Source organism: Macaca mulatta, chromosome 11 (assembly GCF_049350105.2).
Source record: "Macaca mulatta isolate MMU2019108-1 chromosome 11, T2T-MMU8v2.0, whole genome shotgun sequence".
NCBI lineage: Eukaryota > Metazoa > Chordata > Mammalia > Primates > Cercopithecidae > Macaca > Macaca mulatta.
This window is the reverse complement of record NC_133416.1, coordinates 12412003-12434616: the sequence shown is the minus strand read 5'-3', so window position 1 is coordinate 12434616 and position 22614 is coordinate 12412003. Positions and strand designations below refer to the sequence as shown.

Sequence of the window (22614 nt, the reverse complement as noted above, 5' to 3'; positions counted from 1 at the left end):
TGAAACCCCATCTCTACTAAAAGTACAAAAATTAGCTGGGTGTGGTGGTCTACACCTGTAGTCTCAGCTACTTGGGAGACTAAACCAAGAGAATCGCTTGAACCTGGGAGGCGGAGGTTCCAGTGAGCTGAGATCACACCATTGCACTCCATCCTGGGTAACAAGAGCGAAGCTCCGTCCCAAAAAAAAAAAGAAAAAAAAATGCATAACAAGAGAGGCAAAAATGCATATAACAAGAGGCAAGGCTTTTAGGTAGGTAGGGCAGTTTTTAAAAAAACTAGTTATCAGTGGGAAACAAAACAAATAATTTATCAAGTATGAAAAGCAATGCACAAAAGTTTTTTCTTTTAATCTACATAATAAACACATACGGCTCTTCTCTTACGTATAAGACTCTAAGAACAGAGTCTCATATGAGTATAAGGGTCTCATACAAGTCACAACAGGCACTGAGTAGCCAAGTCAGGATTTAAAGCTGATTTTGTGGTCACAGGAAGGACAAAAAGTAATGAGCCCATAATTTCATGTACATTCAGAATTTTTATTTTAAAACAAAGAATCAGAGTAACATTAGTAATAGAAAATCCATATGGAAATATTCACAATCTTCTCAGTGAAAAAGGGGACCCTACCTTACTGCCGACCTACTGTTTGAGGAACCAGAAGTTGACGTGAAATTGCAAGGTCACCTTTTCAAGCTAAACCCCACTCCATAGCTATGTCCTTTTTTTTTTTTTTTTCCTTGAGATGGAGTCTTGCACTGTGGCCTGGGCTAGGGTGCAATGACGCGATCTGCAACCTCTGCGTCCCGGGTTCACGTGATTCTCCTGCCTCAGCCTCCCGAGTAGCTGGGATTACAGGCGCCCGCCACCACGCCCAGTTAATTTTTGCATTTTTAGTAGAGACAGGGTTTCACTATGTTGGCCAGATTGCTCTCGAATCCCTGACCGCCCGCCTCGGCCTCCCAAAGTGCTGGGATTACAGGCGAGAGCCACCGCACCCGGCCTCAGCTGTGTGTTTATATTCAAAGGCTCCACAGGAACAGTGAGAACTGAAAACCAAAATACTGTCACTGGCAAGGGTTTGGCTAATGGTTCTGAGATGTGTAAGCACCAAGAAGGGAAAGGGAGATTGAGCAACATATGAAAATGGGGCTGTAGGAACAAACACAGAGAAAATAAGTCACCAATAATGTACTTCCACCCAGAGCAAAGTGACAGTGCACATACATTCATCCTCAAGTGTGGCTACACTGCACATTGACTCATGCTCTCAAACGTGGTTTATTGGAAAGATTCAGGCCCCCTAAGGGCACTCGGCATCAGACCACAGTGACATGGTAACAGACATACGCAAGCGTGCCGTGACCCTAAAGCAACAACACACTTTAGATAATAATCGCTCAGAAAAAAATCCTCTCCCAGAGCTGAGGTTACACATTCCAAGTTTGCTATAAATATTCTTTGGGGAATTCCTTTAAAGGTATGAGTTAAAATAAAACAGAAAATCAACACCTAAAATCTCCTAAAGAACAAAGTGGAGAAACAATGAATCTCTACCAAGAACCAATTATTTGTGGTTTCTCATTTGGATGGCTCTCCCACAAGATAGGTGGCAGGATTACTTCAAAAGTCATGAGACTACTACAAGAAGGAGTTATTTCGTCCAGTGAGGGGAAGAGCCTTTCTAGAAATCACTTTCCCTTCCCTCAACTCCATCCAAAATTAGAACCCATCAACTGCCATTAACTGCAATGCCCATATTAGTTAATAATCCTAGACTTCAAGTACTACTACATGTAAACTATTATCTTAAAGAAAAAAATTCTAAAGGAAATCAGTAGCTTTATTATATAAGCCTATGACTTTTATGAAAAATTAAACTTCAAGAGTTTCCATCTGAAGGACAAAAATTGTTAAGAGGTAAACTACAGCCCTCAGGCACCACATCATTTACCCTCCAATAATGAACTACATTTCTCCCTAAATTCTTCTTATTGCACCTGAACCTCTCCAGCATCAAATCTTTTACTCTATAACCTCTCTTTAAACACCTCCCTCTAATCTCAATTTCCTTCTGTTTTAATTATTTGGTAAAATTATGCTTAAAAAAATAAATATTTCCACCATGGCACATATATACCTATGTAACAAACCTGCACATTCTGCACATGTATCCTGGAGCTTAATGTAAAAAACAATTATGTAATTAAACCAGAGGATAAAATAAATAAAACTCAAGTTTACTTGCTGTGTAGAGCTGTGTGGAAGTGAGGAAGGTGCTCTTACATAAACCCCCTCTGCCTTCCACACTCATATGTGCATCTGCTTCCTGTTAAGTCTGAGGTTGGGGGAACTGCACCTTACTTTTCCTCTCCTATATCCCCTAATGTGGCAATATTAGAACCCAAGGGAGGAAAAGCTGGCAAAGTTGTCATATGCCAAGTGGCCAATCCCTCCTGAAATGAAGGTAGGTTCACTCGGTCTCTCCTAAGCAGAAGAGAATGTCCAGGAAATAAAATCTTTAGAAAGCCATTGAAAATCCAACAAACCCCAGCTTTGGGGTGCTCATGGAGTGCGTGGGATGAGAAAGGAATCAAGTAGCAGCATTCAGAAGCAATCCTGGGTTCATCCTGATGAGGTGTCTCCCTTGTTCAGGGAGAGATGGCTTTCCCATGCTGGGAGGGAGGTGGAAGCGGGCATGACTTAGACATTGGTGGTGGTCTCCTTAGGAGGCTGGATGCTGTTCATCTCCATGACGCCGTCCTTCCCAGATCTATCTGCACCATGTGCCTGCCCTTCAAAGGCCCGTGTGATATCCTCAAAAGTCCTGCCACGGGTCTCAGGGACTTTGAAGAAGGTAAAGGCCAAGAAGGTAATGAGGAAGCCGGTGAAGATAATAAAAACGTAGGCTCCTAAATAGTGCTAGTGAAAGGACACAAAAAAGGAAGGTTGATATAAAAATCTGGTCATTGACAAACTCAATTTCCTTCACATTCATATTTCCAGTGGACTTCAAGCTATAACCCTTCCATATTTAATGGAACAGGTTTCTTCAGTGATTCACTTAAGATTCTGTTGCTAACTTACTATAGTTCTCTGTAGTTTTCTTTTTGTTATTCCTTTTCAATACAGTTAGATGCTTCCAAATGTCTACTGAGTATTTTTGGACTTTTGAGTATTATTTTTAAAATCTGTGTTTCTGGGCCGAGTGCGGCGGCTCAAGCCTGTAATCCCAGCACTTTGGGAAGTCAAGGTGGGAGGATCACCGGAACCCAGCAGTTTGAGACCAGCCTGGGCAACACAACAAGACTCCATCTCTTTTTACAGTTTTTTTTGTTTTGAAATGGGGTCTCGCTCTGTCACCCAGGGTAGAGAGCAGAAGCGTGATCACAGCTCACAATGAACTCTACCTCCTGGGTTCAAGTGATTCTCTTGCCTCAGTCTCCTGAGTTAGCTAGGCCTACAGGTGTGTGCTACAATGCCTGGCTTTTTTTTTCTTTGAGACAGTTTCTCTCATGTTGCCCAGGCTGGAGTGCAATGGCATGATCTTGCTCACTGAGATTACAGTGAGCCATGACTCAAGGCCTAATTTTTGTATTTATTGTAGAAACAGGGTTTCACCATGATAGTCAGGCTGGTCCCCAACTCCTGACCTCAAGTTATCCACCCGCCTTGGCCTCTCAAAGTGCTGGGATTACAGGCTTGAGCCACTGCGTCCGGCCGTGATTTAAAACTTACGAATTGTTTATTTCTGGAATTTTCCATTTAATATTTTTAGACTGCAGGTAACTGAAACCGCAGATGAGGAGGGACTATGGTATTATTTATTTGTTGATTTATTGAGGGATGAAGTCTTGCTCCCATCGAGCAGGCTGGAGTGCAGTAGCGTGATCTCGGCACGCTGCAACCTCCACCTCCCAGGTTTAAGCGATTCTCCTTCCTCGGTCTCCCAAATAGCTGGAATTACAGGCGTGTGCCACCATGCCCAGCTAATTTTTGAGTTTTTAGTAGAGACAGGAGTTTCACCATGTTGGCCAGGCTGATCTCGAACTCCTGACCTCAGGTGATCCACCTGCCTCAGCCTCTCAAAGTGCTAGGATTACAGGTGTGAGCCACAATGTCAGGCCCAGACTACTCTATTATTAAGGAGTATCTTCAACATGTCAGCTTGCATAGGCTGGTTTTAAGATAAGGTGAGTTTACTTACAGCAGCAGAGGGGAAGAGCAATCCAACTAGGAAGTTGGAGGTCCAGTTGGAACAGCCGGCCACTGCCATCGCAGCTGGGCGGGGGCCCTGGCTGAAGAGTTCGGCCACAATAAACCAGGGAATGGGGCCTGGTCCAATTTCAAAGAAGGCTACAAAGACCAGGATAGCGCCAATACAGACAAAGCTCATCCCACTATAGTTATCCTGTAAGAGGAAAGAACAGAGAAAATACAATTTAAAGACAGTGTAACCTAGGATCTAGGTTCCCAGAGGCAATTAACGGCAAGATCCTCCTGTCCCTGATGCACAATACAAAGAGTGGCTGTGGAATCAATAGGCTTGGATTTATTTTTATTATTTTTAGAGACAGGGTCTTACTGTGCTGCCCAGGCTGGAGTGCAGTGGCACTACAATACCTCGCTGCATCATCAATCTCCTGGGCTTAAGCAATCCTCCAACCTCAGCCTCTCAAATCGCTTGGACTTGAAGCATGTGCCACCACACCTGGCTAATTAAAAAAATTTTTTTAGCCGGGCGCTGTGGCTCACACCAAGGCAGGTGGATTATTTGAGGTCAAGAGTTGGAGACCAGCCTGGCTAACATGGTGAAACCCTGTCTCTACTAAAAAGTACAAAAATTAGCTGGGCATGGTGGTGCATGCCTGTAATCCCAGCTTCCTGGGAGGCTGAGGCATAGGAAACGCTTAAGCCCAGGAGGCGAAGGTTGCAGTGAGCTGAGATCGTGCCACTGCACTTCAGCCTGTTGACACAGTGAAACCCTGTCACAAAAAAACAAAACCAAAACAAAACAAATTTTCGTTTTTTTTATAGAGACAGTTTCTTGCCATGTTGCCTAGGCTGGTCTTGATCTTATGGCCTCAAGCAATCCTCTAACCTTGGCCTTCCAAAGTTGCAGATGACAGGCATGAACCACTGCACCCAGCCAGGCTTGGAATTTTTTTTTTTTTTTTGAGAGGGAGTTTCGCTCTTGTTGCCCAGGCCAGAGTGCAATGGCGCCATCTTGACTCACTGCAACCTCTGCCTCCTGGGTTCAAGTGATTCTCCTGCCTCAGCCTCCTGAGTAGCTGGCATTAGAGGCACGCAACACCACTCCCGGCTAATTTTGTATTTTTAGTAGAGACGGGGTTTCTCCATGTTGGTCAGGCTGTTCTTGAACTCCCAACCTCAGGTGATCCACCCACCTCAGCCTCCCAAAGTGCTGGGATTACAGGCATGAGCCACCGTGTCCCACCAAGGCTTGGATTTTTGAATCCCATCTATGTGATCTCATGTATGTCACTTTGTATTGAGACCATGTCATCATCTATTAAGTGTGATTACCTTGATATTATTTTAAGAATTAAACTAGATAATTTATTTAAGCTATAAGAATGTTCTATAAATGTAAGGATTCTAATCGTTTACCTCCAGTTCTCTGAAGACCCACATTTCTTTTTTTTTTTTTTTTTTTTGAGACGGAGTCTCGCTCTGCCGCCCAGGCTGGAGTGCAGTGGCCGGATCTCAGCTCACTGCAAGCTCCGCCTCCCGGGTTCACGCCATTCTCCTGCCTCAGCCTCCCAAGTAGCTGGGACTACAGGCGCCCGCCACCGCGCCCGGCCAGTTTTTTGTATTTTTTAGTAGAGACGGGGTTTCACCGTGTTAGCCAGGATGGTCTCGATCTCCTGACCTCGTGATCCGCCCGTCTCGGCCTCCCAAAGTGCTGGGATTACAGGCTTGAGCCACCGCGCCCGGCCTTAGACCCACATTTCTTAAAAACTCTGGGCATCCTGCTTCTCTCCTTTGACTTTGTTGACAAACTGCAACCTTAACAACCCACCCCTTGTGTCACAGAAGTCAACTGTAACCTCTCCTCCTTTCCCCCTCCCTCGCTTTTCTTCACTCAAAGAGCACTCACCTTTAATGACAAAGAAACAGTCATAAGCGTGGAACAAACAGCCATCCCTCCAAGGCCTATCATATGCAGAGTCCTTCTTCCTGCCCTTTCCACCAGAAATAGCTGGAAGAAGAATGTGACATGAAACTTCAGTTTTCCTTTCCATGAAAACAGTGTCTGAGCTACTTGGAATCTGCCTTACCAACAGCAGGACACTTGTTACGGATACACCTCCTGTGATTTATGATTTTATATACGTACATATTGTGTTCCATTCACAGGTCCTGGCTCAAAATCCCCCTAGCCCTTGGTAGAGTCTTTTATCATAATGTTGGGATGCCGCAGGCCTCAGAAAATAGAATTCTTCTCTGACTTTCTCCTGCCCTCCCACTTGGCAGGACGCTAATCTGACTGCGGGTCATAAAACCCTCATTTCAGAGAGGGTCCTGCCCCATCCCCTAGAGGAAGAAATGCTATAGAGAGGCCAAAATAATCCAAACAGATAGGCCTGGCTGGGTTCAGATCATTCCCTTTTTGTCCAATCACATTTCAAAACAGTTGTCCATGCTTCAATCATGGAGAATCAATTAAGTCTGCATAAAAGGCCCAAAAGGCAGGGTGTGGGGAGCTTCCAGATATCTGAACCCATGGAAGCTGACAGGAAGGTCAGCAACAAATCATCTATGCACTAGGAGTGCACCCCAACTCCACGGAGACAGAGGCTCCCACGCTCAGGGTCCCTCCAGACCTCGCCCTGTGAATCAATTTGGTTGTTTATTTCTGTGCTTTAAAATATCCTTTAAAATCAAACTAGGAGGCCGGACGTGGTGGCTCAAGCCTGTAATCCCAGCACTTTGGGAGGCTGAGGCGGGTGGATCACGAGGTCAGGAGATCGAGACCATCCTGGCTAACACGGTGAAACCCCGTCTCTACTAAAAAAATACAAAAAACTAGCCGGGCGAGGTGGCGGGCACCTGTAGTCCCAGCTACTCGGGAGGCTGAGGCAGGAGAATGGCGTAAACCCGGGAGGCGGAGCTTGCAGTGAGCCGAGATCCGACCACTGCACTCCAGCCTGGGCAACAGAGCGAGACTCCGTCTCAACAAAAAAAACAACAACAAAAAAAACAAACAAAAAAAATCAAACTAGGAAACATTTTCCCTGAGTTCTGTAAGCCACTGTAGCCAATTAATCCAACCCAAAGAGGGCGTGGTGGGAATCCCGATCTATAGCTGGTGGGTCAGAAGCACAGGTAAAACAACCTGGAGCCTGTGATGGGCATCAGGAGTGGAGGGCAGTCTTGGGAACTGTGCCACCAACCTGTGAGATCTGATGCTATCTCCAGGTAAATCGTGTCAGAATTAAATCGCAGGACACCTAGATGGTGTCCACTACAGAACTGATTGCCTACCTAATGGGGAAAAATCTTCACACATTCTGGGGGTCACAGACATCTTCTGTTGATTATTGTTTCTTTAGTTTAAAAACAGTGGAATCACAGAGTTGAGAGCTTTTCCAAACACCTCTCCTCCAATTCCAAGTTTAAAGCGTACTATATATAGTTAGTCCCTTCTATACTTCCTCCTTTCCCATCCATCCACATTTGCTTGAAGAGTGAAGACTACATCCAACATTAAATGTATCTTTTTCCCAAAGGAAAATTAAACAGAAAGGTAACTAAATGATAGTAGGGTCACTCAATCCATCTTTGAACATCTGTAGCAAGGATTCTTTTCCCCCCACAAAATTATCAAACCATCCAACTTACAGAAACTACAGTGAAGATTGTATTAACCACACCCGCGCCGATGGTGGCATAGATGGGCTCTTGAACACCTGCATCCTTGAAGATTCCTGTTGAGTAGTAGAACACCTAGTAGAAAAGAAAACATGCAACTTTGATACAATTCTGCACACCAGTTACACAGAACCCTCAAAAATAAACTTATTTTTTTTCTAGGGTTTTTGTTCAATACTCATATCCCTTCTGCAAATGAATTATCTTCTGTATCTTATCTCCTTTCTCTTTTTTCTGAGAGGGAGTCTCAAACTGTCACCTAGGCAGGAGTGCAGTGGCACAATCTCGGCTCACTGTTATTCTACCTCCCAGATGAAAGCGATTCTCCTGCCTCAGCCTCCTGAGTAGCTGGACTACAGGTGCCTGCAACCACTCCCAGCTAATTTTTGTAGTTTAAGTAGAGACGGGTTTTCGACATGTTGGCCAGGCTGGTCTCAAACTCCTGTCCTCAAGTGACCTGCTGGCCTTGGCCTCCCAAAATGCTGGGATTATAACTACCCCAGTTACAACTACCATATATACATATATATATACCCCAGTTACAACTACCAACTATGCTACAACTACTATAGTTAAGAGATATTAAAATATTGGACTCAGACCTCAAGTTAATAAGGGAACATTATCTAGGTTACCCAGGTTCGCTTCAGTTTATTTCACCTAGAGTATTTGCCTCCATAGCAATATTAGTCTTTTTGATGAATATGGACCTCTACATTGGGATTTACCTTCTCAAGAAGCAACTCTTTAAATCCCTAGTACAAGGCCGGGCGCCGTGGCTCAAGCCTGTAATCCCAGCATTTTGGGAGGCCGAGACGGGCGGATCACAAGGCCAGGAGATCGAGACCATCCTGGCTAACACAGTGAAACCCCATCTCTACTAAAAAAATACAAAAAACTAGCCGGGCGAGGTGGCGGGCGCCTGTAGTCCCAGCTACTCGGGAGGCTGAGGTAGGAGAATGGCGGGAACCCGGGAGGTGGAGCTTGCAGTGAGCTGAGATCCGGCCACTGTACTCCAGCCCGGCGACAGAGTGAGACTCCGTCTCAAAAAAAAAAAAAAAAAAAAATACAAAAAACCGGGCGAGGTGGCGGGCGCCTGTAGTCCCAGCTACTCGGGAGGCTGAGGCAGGAGAATGGCGTAAACCTGGGAGGCAGAGCTTGTAGTGAGCTGAGATCCGGCCACTGCACTCCAGCCTGGGCGATAGAGCGAGACTCCATCTCAAAAAATAAATAAATAAATAAATAAATAAATAAATAAATAAATCCCTAGTACATAAGATAAACTATATTTATATTTTCTAAAATAAGATTATAACTATTTTTTGAAACAGATTTGTAGAGTCATTATTGAAAACCCTGCTGCTCTAGGGCTAATTAAGACTGTTAAAAAATCTCAACATATTATATGATGACATCAAGCTTGTGGGGAAAGATATTAGGCTAGCACAAAAGTAATTACTTGAGCAGTTTAAACAAGTAACAAATAGGTATGCCAATTCTCTTCCTTAACATAATGTCTACATGTCAAAAACCTAATGTACATGTACACATCTCAATAAAACTTCTTACAGTAAAATGACTTTGCGATCTAGTGTCACCAAGCAAGATAAGCTAACCCCTATGTCATCTTACCTAAACAGTTTACTCTGCTAGGTAAACATGATACAATGCAACCTGTTATCCATTTGCCCATAAGGGAAATTAGAAATCATCGTTTGTGCAAAAGTAGGTTGGAAAAGCGATTTCCAAGCCTGCTGTGCATCAGATTTTTTTTTACAGACAATTTTCAGGCCTCTTACACAGAGATTCTCAAATTCAGCTGACTCAGGAATCCCAACACCCATAATTCTGGTGCAGCTAGCTTTGGGTGAGATTATACCTGGAGCAAAGTCTACTCATTGACTAAGTTGGGAGCCAGCTTCGTCCAACAATAATTAACATACATGCTGGGCATGGTGGCTCACACCTGTAAGGCCAGCACTTTAGGAGGCCGAGGTGGGCGGATCACCTGAGGTCAGGAGTTTGAGACCAGCCTGGCCAACATGGTGATATCCCATCTCTACTAAAAATACAAAAAAACTAGCTAGGTATGGTGGTGTGCTCCTGTAATCCCAGCTACTAGGGAGGCTGAGGCAGGAGAATCGCTTGAACCCGGGAGGTGGAGCTTTCAGTGAGCCGAGACTGTGCCACTGTACTACAGCCTGGGTGACAGAGTGAGACTCAAAAAAAAAGAAAAAGAATGTACACACCGTACTCTGAAGTGGCAGTTGTCTGTCCCTCAGAGTGCTCATTAATCATTTGTAATTTCCCACAGGTGATCTTTTCCTGATCCTGTTTTGCAGGGCCAGAACTGTGGTGAGGCAACTAGGGAGTTGCCTCAGGTGCATTCTTTTATTTGTTCTTTTTTTAAACAGGCACAGAACTAATGCAAGGTACATTCTTTAAAGAGGTGCTCATTCTCAGGGCTACACTTGCACGTAGCTGCCTCACCTGCTCAGAGTCTCAGCTCTGCTGCTCTGGAAGGTCTCGGGAGCACATTTTTCTCCAGCAATACATGTGGCCTACATTAGCATTTCCAAATGAGGAATTTGAAACTGGGATTCAACAAAATCACCAATCACCTAGGAGGCTTTTTCTAACTACTGTGTATTTCCTCCCAAGTGGTGGTTTTTTTTTTTTTTTTTAAAGACAGGCTCATACTATATTGCCCAGGCTTGACTCCTGAGCCTAAGTGATATTCCCACCTCAGCCTCCCGAGTAGTAGCTGGGATTACAGGCATGAGCAGCCACCACACCTGGCTCCTCAGATTCTGACAAAACAGCCTCTAACCCCTCCCAGGAAGCACTGCCACTTCAAATACAAATACCCTGGTGTGCTAGCTAGGAGAAAAGTTCAGGAACCAATTTACTATTTTGAGCATCAAAACGCTCTATTACATGCAAAATGCTTTGTTACAAAATAACTTAATCCCATTGATCAAAGACTATCTGAAAACCCTTAGGGGATGAATCAGTATTTTAAAAGGTGGGACAAGGGTGCTCTTAATAGCCATATTGACTAGAAGGCACAGGAATATTCTCTTCCTACAATCCAGTCAAACGCAGGAAGCCGATATTTGCATGGAATACAAGGGCTATCTGCCAAATGCTAGCTTCCGTTTTGCTGCCCTCTTTAAACTATCATGCTCACTATTCTTGTTGTAAAAACATAGACTGGTAAAGTCAGTTCACTCTGAAGTCGCCAGTGTCCTTCCAGGGTCTTTTTTTTCCCTATTTCAGAGACAGAGTCTCACTCTGTCTCCCAGGCTGGAATGCAGTGGCATAATTATAGCTCACTGCAGCCTGCAACTCCTGAGCCCAAGTGATCCTTTTATCTGTCTCCTGAGTAGCTGGGACTACAGGCACAGCGCCACCATGCCCAGCATTTTAAGTGAAATACTGTAAGACATGTTTGACCCTAAAGTATCATACTCACAGCATTGATGCCGGAGAGCTGCTGAGAGAGCTGGAGCACAATGGAAATGATGATGGGCTGTCGGTAGCTGGACACTCTAAAGAGCTCCAGCACGGTGACTTGCTTTTCTTGTGACATCCTTGCACTCTCATCTTTCATCTCCTGGATGTCTTGAGATACATCCTGGGTGCCCCACAACCGCTGGAGGACTGGTGAAAAGAAGAAAGAGGAAGGATAAAGACAATGTGCTGCCCCAAATTCATTCTTCCTGTAAGGCAGCCAGGAAAGGGCCGCATGAGATGAGGTGATCGATAGCATCCCTTCCTTTTTTTTTTTTTTTTTTTTTGAAACGGAGTTTCACTCTTGTTGCCCAGGCTGGAGTGCAATGGCATGATCTCGGCTCAAGCAACTTCCGCCTCCCGGGTTCACGCAATTCTCCCGCCTCAGTCTGGCGAGTAGCTGGGATTACAGGCATGCACCACCATTCCCGGCTAATTTTGTATTTTTAGTAGAGATGGGGTTTCGCCATGTTGTTCAGGCAGGTCTTGAATTCCTGACCTCAGGTGACCTGCCTTGGCCTCTTAAAGTGCTGGATTACAGGCATGACCCATCATGCCCGGCCTGATAGCATCCATTCCTAAACCTGCCTTTTCATCTCATTCATTAGGGGCTGAAAATTTTCCTCAGGAGTAATCAGAACCCTCCTCACTTGGATTCTGAGGGGCAGGGAAAGAGTGTAACAGAAAATAGGTCCAGTACCCTCATCCTTCAAACAAACCACAACCATATAATTCACATTATATTCACATGAAGGTGTGAAGGATACTCACTCTGCTTAGCATTCTCCTCTTCTTTTCTGTTAATGAGCAAAAATCTGGGACTTTCAGGGCAAAATGGAAGGGTTGCACTTTGTAGGATAGCAGGAAGGATGGTGAAGCCCAATAGCAACGGCCAGAGCTCTTCAGACCCAAGGATGAATTCCAGACCAAAGATCTAGAAACCACACAAAGATAATGCTATAAACCCCATACCTCATAGGCCACAAGTTCATTAAAAAAACAAAAAGTTCAGAAAATCATACATTCTTTTACTATGGGAAAAAAATCAACAAATTGTGTTTCTTTTCCTTTCTCTACTCAGCCTGCTTCTTGAGCTACTATGAGTTATAGTAACAATATCTAAAACTTCCACATATAATTGAACATGTGCCAGATATCCTTCAGTGCTTTATCTATGTTAACTTTTTTAATGACCCATGAAACTAACACTCATCAGGTATGAGAAGTTCTAGAGTACCTGGGCCACCAGAATTCCAATTACGATGCCCAGCTGGTTGAGAGTGCCAAAGGCACCCCGCAGGGCAGTAGGCGAGATCTCTCCGATGTACATGGGCACAAACCCTGTGCAGAGTCCGCAGAAGAGGCCAATAACCAAGCGGCCCAGGATCAGCATTTCAACTGACTTCGCTACTTTACACAGTCCCATAAGGCAACCACCAGTGACAGCCAACAGGTTGACAATCAGCATTGAATTACGCCTGTAAGGTTAATCAAAGACAAAATGCAATTAGCAAAGTGAGAGGCTCCTAACCTCTCTTCTGTCCTCATTATTCTGCTCTTCTCCAGGCTCCTATCATCTCCTTTTTTTGATCTAACTTTTCTTTTTCACTTTCTATTATCAGAACATTTCTAGTTGGCAACCAGGCATGACCGTGCGTGCCCGCCTATAGTCCCCGGCTCTCAGTGAGCTGAGGTGGGAGAGGTTGAGGCTGTAGTGAGCTATGATTGAGCTATTACACTCCAGCCTGGGTGACAGAGCAAGACCCCCTTTCTTGGGGGGTTAAAAAAAAAAAAAGAACATAATCAAGTAAAATAGGTTGCCTTATCCATTTTTTTTTTTTTTTTTTGAGACGGAGTCTCCCTCTGCCGCCCAGGCTGGAGTGCAGTGGCCAGATCTCGGCTCACTGCAAGCTCTGCCTCCCGGGTTCACGCCATTCTCCTGCCTCAGCCTCCTGAGTAGCTGGGACTACAGGCGCCCGCCACCTCGCCTGGCTAGTTTTTTGTATTTTTTTTTTTTTTTTTTGAGACGGAGTCTCGCTCTGTCGCCCAGGCTGGAGTGCAGTGGCGCGATCTCGGCTCACTGCAAGCTCCGCCTCCCGGGTTCACGCCATTCTCCTGCCTCAGCCTCCCGAGTAGCTGGGACTACAGGCGCCCACAACCGCGCCCGGCTAATTTTTTGTATTTTTAGTAGAGACGGGGTTTCACCGTGGTCTCGATCTCCTGACCTTGTGATCCGCCCGCCTCGGCCTCCCAAAGTGCTGGGATTACAGGCGTGAGCCACCGCGCCCGGCCAGTTTTTTGTATTTTTTAGTAGAGATGGGGGTTTCACAGTGTCAGCCAGGATGGTCTCAATCTCCTGACCTCGTGATCCGCCCGTCTCGGCCTCCCAAAGTGCTGGGATTACAGGCTTGAGCCACCGCGCCCGGCCGCCTTATCCATTTTTAAATGTGAATTCCAATTGCATTTCTAGAATATCCAATTAGCAATTTTTTTTTTTTTTTTTGAGATGCAGTGTTGGTCTGTCACCCAGGCTAGAGTGCAGCGGCGGGATCTCGGCTCACTGCAACCTCCGCCTCCCGGGCTCAAGAGATTCTCCTGCCTCAGCCTCCCGAGCAGCTGGGATTACAGGCGCCCACGACCACGCCTGGTTAATTTCTTGTATTTTTAGTAGAGACAGGGGTTTCACCGTGTTAGCCAGGATGGTCTTGACCTCCTGACTTAAAGTGCTGGGATTACAGAGGTGAGCCACTGCACTGGCTTTTTTTTTTTTTTTTTTTTTTGAGATGGAGTTTCGCTCTTTCACCCAGGCTGGTGTGAAGTGGCCAGATCTCAGCTTACTGCAACCTCTGCACCACCCCCGAGGTTCAAGCGATTTTTCTGCCTCAGCCTCTGGAGTAGCTGACATGATAAGTGCCTGTCACTATGCCTGACTAATTTTTGTATTTTTAGTAGAGACGGGGTTTCGCCATGTTGGCCAGGCCGGTCTCGAACTCCTGACCTTAGCTGATCCACTTGCCTCGGCTTCCCTAAGTGCTAAGACTACAGGCGTGAGCCACTGCACCCGGCCTAATTGCCTAAATGAAAATATATTTCATAACTGAAAATATATTCTACCTTCTAAAACATATTGTTAAGCTCCTATAGAATAAGATTCTTTTTACCATTATCCACATTTGCCATAGACTAAGAATTACAAAAATAATTCCTACCTATCCTGTGTAAAATAATAGAAACATTTATATGAAACCCCAATTTTTTAAATAAAAGTAAACAACTTCATACCTTGTAAATTATGTTTCTGGAAACCCCACAGTTGAGCTTACCTAGGGAATAATTCTGAACTAGCCCTAGCTGGACTGCAAAGGCCAATCACTCACACAGTTCATCTCTTGAGCAGCTGGGCGGGAGCTATGGAGGGTAGTAGAGCTCCAGGCAAGGGCAGTCATATTCGGGGCCAGTTGGACTAGGTTTCCCTTGATTAGAATTCAAGGTGTTCTTATTCAAAGGCATCATCATCTCCCTGCCCTAACTCTCCACACTTGTCCTCAGTGCAGCTGTAGAGCCCACTTCCTTGCCCAGTTTTTTTTTTTTTTTTTTTTTTTTTTGAGACGGAGTCTGGCTTTGTCGCCCAGGCTGGAGTGCAGTGGCCGGATCTCAGCTCACTGCAAGCTCCGCCTCCCGGGTTTACGCCATTCTCCTGCTTCAGCCTCCGGAGTAGCTGGGACTACAGGCGCCCACCACCTCGCCCGGCTAGTTTTTTGTATTTTTTAGTAGAGACGGGGTTTCACCATATTAGCCAGGATGGTCTCGATCTCCTGACCTCGTGATCCGCCCGTCTCGGCCTCCCAAAGTGCTGGGATTACAGGCTTGAGCCACCGCGCCCGGCCCTTGCCCAGTTTCTAGTCAATACCTGCCAAAGCGGTTGACGAAGAGTCCGACAGAAAAGGAGCCGATCATACCCCCGACGGAGAATATGGCCACAGACAAGGACCAGAGAGACGTGAGCAGCACCTCAGAGGGAGGGATATTTGCCTTCTCCGTCAGACTTTTATTGATAAATTCCTTTATGATCTGCAAAATAAAAGCGTTGGTGGTAGAACAGACTGTTACAGTTGGATGAGAAAAAAAGACAAATATTAGGGATCATTTCCTTCCTAGAGAATCAAGGGAATAAATAGACGGGAATGGAAGAGGCAGATAACATATTGGAATTAATGTTAACTCTCCCTGGAATAGTAATTTTTTAATTTGTCCTGAAAATCCCAGTAGGTGGCAGCACCGATGTTCAGTCTACCCCAGCCCCATGCTAAGGGAACCCAGCTTCTTTGTACCTAACCCCTAAGGGATAATACAGGAAGTCTATCACTATGGGTGAAAGAGTGGGAGGAAGAACAGCACCGCCCAGGGTTCAGGAAGTAAGTGAGCTTTCTGCTTTGATTAAACGACCCCACTAATTTTCCCCACCAATATTGTCTCCATCTTCAGTCTTGGACAGGATAGATACAAAGTTTGTCTTAAAATCCCCTAGTTTGGGGAGGAACCCTCACTAACTGTGTTGCCCAGGATGGTGTTTAACTCCTGGGCTCAAGTGATCTTTAGGCTTCAGCCTCCGGAGTAGCTGGGACTCCAGACAGGTGCCACCGTGCCTGGCCTTAAATTCTGATTTCTTGAAACTCTACTTAAAGGAGTAACTTCCCTATTCCAGATTCTAATTCTTGTGGCCTGGCACTCACCTTCTCAGGAGCATTGATGACCCCAGTGTTGTACCCAAACTGGAAAGAGCCAATTGTAGCAACTGTGATGGCAAAGATCAGAGCTGGGGTGACCTGGAGGGAGGGAAGACAGGGAGGAGAGAGTGGTCCTTAAAACTTGTGATTGGTGACTGTTTCTTATTAATTATGGAGCTGTATTAGGAGAATTTGACCTGTGAGTGGTATGAAAAGGACAAACATCAAATGAGATTTAGGTAATTAATGGGGAAGACAAAGGAATAGATTATACTAAAGAACTTATCTGGAGATAAGAATGTGAAGTTAACTTGGTGAAAGTGGAAAGAAAATTGGGGAAGGAAGAAGTTAAGAGAAACTGGGTTGGTCAGTTTGGAAATATTTAAAAACTTGCATCAGGTAAAAAGGTAGGCACAGAATTCCACTCAAGAACTGGGAGGGCAGAGGACAACACAGCGTTGGGTAGGATCACTAAGAACTGATCATTTCGGAAACAAACACAGTGCAGTCTGATCTGTACCCAGACCCCACAGAAGCCCAGTTGTGGTGGTGGGGGAGGGCACGGTAGTTTGTATCTTCACTGCTGGGCAGCTCTTTGAGTCTGTATCTCTCTGGACCATGTAAGCTACTGGATCTACCCACTGCATCCTGGCCCCATTTCAGTCTTCGTTTATTAAATACAGTTCTGCTATCTCTAACCCCCGCGTAGGGGAAGAAAGAACATCTTACTCTGAACCCAACATATAAGAGACATGTCTTAGTGGGGAGAACCAGTCATCTTCACCTTGCCTGGAATAATCCAGCTGGGGAAGACATTTTACATTTCCACCTCCCAGCAGCTCAACTTTTATGCCTGAGGCCATCTTCTATGCCATTCCTCCCCACCCCACCCCACCAAAAATCCCTTCAATCTCTCACATCTTAAACTCATTTCCTTTCAGGTCGGACAGATTAGGCAGCAGGCTAGGAGCTTCAGCAGAAGTGACCTTGCCTGCAGCCTCCCAGATGTCTCAGTCACAGCTAAGCATCGGTACCCCGGAGGGCCCTGCCAGTACAATGCTCTCTGTTAAATCTTTTTCCTTTTAGTAAAAATCTCTTCTGCCTCCTCTCATCATTCGCTATCTTTGAGAGCCTTTTCTTTAGTCTCAATTTTCCATCCCTCCTATTTTCCTACATTTTCTTTCTTCCTGCTTTGTAGAGATGGGATCTCACTATATTGCCCAAGACTAGTCTCAAACTCCAGGCCTCATGTGATCCTTCTGCCTTGCTTTCCCAAATGCTGGGGTTATAGGCGTGACCCGCCACACCCGGCCCCTTATTTTTAGTTAAATTTATCTTGGTAAAAAATGCCTTTCTTGCTGGGCGCGGTAGCTCACGCCTATAATCTCAGCACCTTGGGAGGCCGAGGCGGGCGGATCACCTGAGGTCAGGAGTCTGACCAACATGGAGAAACCCCGTCTCTACTAAAAATACAAATTAGCCGGGCGTGGTGGTTCATGCCTGTAATCCCATCTACTCATGAGGCTGAGGCAGGAGAACCGCTTGAACCCGGGAGGCGGAGGTTGTGGTGAGCTGAGGTCTCTCCATTGCACTCCAGCCTGGGCAACAAGAGCAAAACTCAATCAGAAAAAAAATAAAATAAAATAAAAGCCTTTCTCCCTGCAAATATTGCACTACAGCACCAATAATATTTTGTATGTCCTGCACTCACAATTTTAACCCTAATAGGAAGGACAACTGTAATTCTTTCATGAACCCCAACAGATGGCTGGACCCTGGCCTGTGCCCCCAAACACAGACCTTTTCAAGGTCTAATGCTTCCAGAGAAGTCTTCACACTGGCTGAGACCCACACTTTTAATCTATACAACCAGACAGCCCGATCCTCTAAACGCTCAACCATCTCGTCCTCAGTGGTATATGGTTACCTAAAATAAACCTGAGAAGTCAACACAACTTCCCCGGGTGACTTTCCTATGATAAGAGGGTGAACAGAACTGACATTCAAAGAGAACTGATGAAGCGGCAGCAGTGCAGGCTAGATAAGAAATGAAAAGGCCTTAAGATGGCTTGGTGACTTAGGAGAAAATAGAACAAGGCAATTAACATCATTAATATTTGCCTTTCTGAGTGAACCCCAAACAAGCAAAAATAACCAGTAATTATATCATTCTTACCTTCTGTGTCCCCATGGCCCGAATCTAATTCAAGTCTTCAAGAAAGATCCAGGGGTGTGATTCCAGAAACAGCTTTTTCAGCCAACAAAACCTTCAAAATGTCCTTCTCAGCAGCAAGTCTTCTCCAGGTTCTCAGGAAGGCTCCAGAGTCTCACCACTACAGCATCTATGGGTCTGGCTGGGATCATGACTATTTATAATCTCCGCAAAGGGTGGAGCCTGAAAGGGCGACAAGCCCCCAGCCCCACCCCACCCCACCCCCCTGAAATAATCTTGTGATCTCTCGGAATTCTGTGTTATCAGAACTTCAGAACTATCCCCACCCCCGCACCACCGACAATAACGCCCTCCCTCCCCCCTCTCTTCAAACCACATCCTGCCACTCTCTCTACCCTGGGTTTTTTTTTTTTTCTTTTTTTTTTTCAAAAGCTCATCCTTACTCCTTCCCTCTTCTAATAGCAGTTACAGCCTCTTAGTTTCACAGACAAAATGCTACCAGAAAAGCCTGGAGGGAGGGCAAATACACTATTTTTTGCTCTGGAATCTGCTTGGGATTAAAACAATCTACAGAGAGATGAGAATAAATCTATCCATATAAAACAAAGTGGGTGCTACTATCAGAGATTTAAGGTTGTTAGAAAGAGTGTAAGCAGTAAGGATTCCTGATTCTATGAATTTATCAGTCGTTTTTTGTTTATAGGGTGGGTCTACAATCTTTTTTTTTTTTTCTTTTTTTTTTAAGAGGGAGTCTACGATCTTAAAAGGGAGGGAAAGACAGCCTGTGAGAAGAAAATCAGGGAAAGAATTTTGCCAGTGTTCTCTGATTAGCATAATCTCACCTGGAGGGAAGAAACCTGAATTTCTAGGAGCCAGACCAACTATCAGGGCAGCAAGAAGAGGTTCAACTGTTTATGAAATACAATCCATATTCTTTTTTTTTTTTTTTTTTGATATGTTGCCTCACACTGTCACCCAGGCTGGAGTGCAGTGGTGCGATCTCGGCCCACTGCAACCTCCGCCTCCCGGGTTCAAGCAATTCTCCTGCCTCAGCCTACCGAGTAGCTGGGACTATACGCACCCGCCACCACGCCCAGCTAATTTTTGTATTTTTAGTAGAGACAGGATTTCACCATATTGGCCAGGCTGGTCTCAAACTCCTGACCTTGTGATCTGCCCACCTCGGCCTCCCAGAGTTTTGGGATTACAAGTGTGAGCCACCGTGCCTGACCCCACATTCTTTAATAAGGTATTTGCCATATCACGCATTCTGAATTCTGCATCGCTTTTTGCTAGTCTCAAGCTTATAGAATCTAGAAATGCAATGAATATCGAGTTCAATTAAGCAGATATTTGCTGAGTACATGCTATGTATCAAGTACTCTCCAAGAAGCTGGTGATTCTTCAGTGAATAATAGGACAAAAGGCCAGGCGTGGTGGCTCACGCCTGTAATCCCAGTACTCTGGGAGGCTGAGGCGGGCGGATCACGAGGTCAAAGGATCAAGACCATCCTGGCTAACACGGTGAAACCCTGTCTCTACTAAAAATACAAAAAAAAAATTAACTGGGCGTGGTAGTGGGCGCCTGTAGTCCCAGCTACTTGGGAGGCTGAGGCAGTAGAATGGTGTGAACCCGGGAGGTGGAGCTTGCAGTGAGCTGAGATCGCGCCACTGCACTCCAGCCTGGGCAAAAGAGCAAGACTCTGTCTCAAAAACTAATAATAATAATAGTAATAATAATAATAGTAATAATAATAATAGGACAAAAGAGTTCTGACCCACAAGGCATTTATAGTGTTTCCCTTCTAACCTTTTTGTATTTAATAAGAAGGGACTAGGGCAAGCAATTCTCACATAACTGGAAAAGATAATGAATACCCTAGTAGTTATGGACTGTGAGTTTCTTGAAAGAAAAGTGTGAGATAAGTATCTGATTACTAAGCTATACAAGAAAACTGAACAAGCTAAGTAGGAGAAGAAAATAGGAATGAGAACTGAGGGAGGGATAATGGGGAGAGAGAAGAGTGGCTCCAGGGTGAGAGCAAACAAAGCAAAACAATTTAGTTTGTGTTTAAACAGCTGGGTAAGTGGGAGATAGTATCTAGGCTTTTTTGGAGGAGGTATATCAACTATCAAATTCCTAATGTCCCTTTATTTGTAGCTGGCAACCCTTTCAGTACTGGAGGTGGCAGGGTGGGTGAAGGAAGCTTGGTAAAGAGATAAACGTTTTCCCAGTGGTGAACTGGAGAAAGTGCATCTTCCTTTAGGGTTTTGGTTGAGGGCCTAGAATTCAAATTAATACTGCTGTACCCGAGAAAACTACATTACTCTTGCTTCCTTTGCTTTAATGAGGATATTGTTAAAATCTGATTTGATGACAACTCCCCTCCCCCATCTAACCCTTGCCTTCCAGGAAACGCTGAGCCAGAGGCCCCTTTAGTCACCACCACAACTGAATTTGGCATCTAAAGGAAAAAGGATATCCCAAAGAGCAGTGCTGTGCAATAGAAATATAATGTGAGCCTGTCACATTATGGTTTCTAGTAGCCACATTAAAGATTTTAAAAGAAATGAGAATTTTTTTTCATAATTATTTTATTTAAACCCAATATATCCAAAACATTGCCATTTCAGCATGCATTCAATATAAAAATTATTAATAGCTTACTTTTTTGTACTGTCTTTGAAACATATTGTATATTTTAAAGTTACAAATTAAAGCAATATGTAGCCCTACCAAAACAACAAAGTTGTGTTTATCAGGAAAATATTTTAAATTGCATATTGAGCATTGCCTGGACAACACAGTGAGACCCCTTCTCTACCTAAAAAAAAAAAATTAGCTGGGTGTGGTAATGGCATGCGCCTATAGACCCAGCTTCTTGGGAGGCTGAGGTGGGAGGATCACTTGAGCCCAGGAGGTAGAAGCTGCAGTGAGCTATGCAGCCTGGGCAACGGAGTGAGACCCTGTCTCAAAAAAAAAAAAAAGTGTGTTGAGCATATTGAGACAAGTATTCCTTGAGCAAATGGGACCTAGGAGGAACCTGATGCTCAAAAACCAGTTCCGGAGTGGGCTGGCCCCCAAAGCAACATAGATGTCCAAGCTTAGATAGTCCTTCACCTTGGTCACTAGAGAAGAGTTGTGATGTAAATCTCAATCCTAGAATCTACATCTGCATAATGTAAATCTCAATCCTAGTTTCATGCAGTTTTGTGGGATGGATGCTTGCTATATGATAACCAAGTGGAAAACAAACATAAAATCTAAAGTCAAGGAATACAAGGCTTTAAACGCATTGAGGTAAAGACAGGGAAAACTATCTCTTTCATAAAACAATATAAGAGGCATTTCAAGACACACTAAAAAGCTAGTAACCGGGCCAGGCGCGGTGGCTCACACCTGTAATCCCAGCACTTTGGGAGGCCGAGGCAGGCAGATCACCTGAGGTCAGGAGTTCGAGACCAGCCTGGCCAACATGGTGAAACACTGTCTCTACTAAAAATACTAAAAAATTAGCTGGGAGTGGTGGTGCATGCCTGTAATCTAAGCTACTCAGGAGGCTGAAGCAGAAGAATCACTTGAACCTGGGAGGCGGAGGTTGTAGTGATCCGCGATTGTGCCACTGCACTCCAGCCTGGGCAACAAGAGCAAAAACTCTGTCTAAAAAAAACCCAAAAACAAAAACAGAAACAAAAAAGCTAATAACTGATCTAAAACTTTCCTTGCGTCCGTAATATTCCTCATAAAGAACAACTTTTGTTAAAGCATGTTACTTTTTAATCTTCCTGTATTAGGTTAGTTCACTTGAATTTGAAAACACTGTAGAAAATAAGTCCTCAAGATTAAGAAGGAAAACGTTTGAGAAATGTTGATTTTCCTGTCTAAACTGGGTTTACATCATCCTTCCATCACTCCCATTGATCTTGAAGGGCCTACTCCCAGCTCTCAGGTCCGTCCCACTTTCAGGAAGGTCTTCCCTCCTCCTCCCTCTCCCTTCTTCAAAAATGAATCCATTCCACATCAGGGCTACATGAATTATCCTAAATCAGAATTTGAATCTTATCAATTTCCTACTCAAATATCTTCAATGATTATTGAATAAAGCCTAGACCAGTACTGTCCAATATACATATAGTATGAGTCACAAATGTCACTTAAAATTTTTCTTCTGCGCATGGGGTCTCACACCTGTTGTAATCCCAGCACTTTGGGAGGCTGAGGTGGGCAGATCACTTGAGGTCAGAAGTTCAATACCAGCCTGGCCAACATCGCAAAACTCCGTCTCTATGAAAAATACAAAAA

The 22614-nt window shown here is 44.7% G+C and overlaps 1 protein-coding gene across 1 annotated transcript; it reads right to left on the bottom strand.

The window, feature by feature from the left end:
• Positions 1-2134: 2134 nt before the first annotated feature.
• SLC2A3 (solute carrier family 2 (facilitated glucose transporter), member 3) lies at positions 2135-18567 on the bottom strand. Its single transcript, NM_001261533.1, is given in 10 exon segments — positions 2135-2924; positions 4210-4413; positions 6124-6225; positions 7869-7973; positions 11374-11561; positions 12183-12345; positions 12649-12889; positions 15322-15482; positions 16145-16237; positions 18315-18567. Coding segments are annotated over 10 exon segments (1491 nt in total). The 5' UTR covers positions 18330-18567; the 3' UTR covers positions 2135-2705.
• Between the last annotated feature and the right edge of the window lie 4047 nt (positions 18568-22614).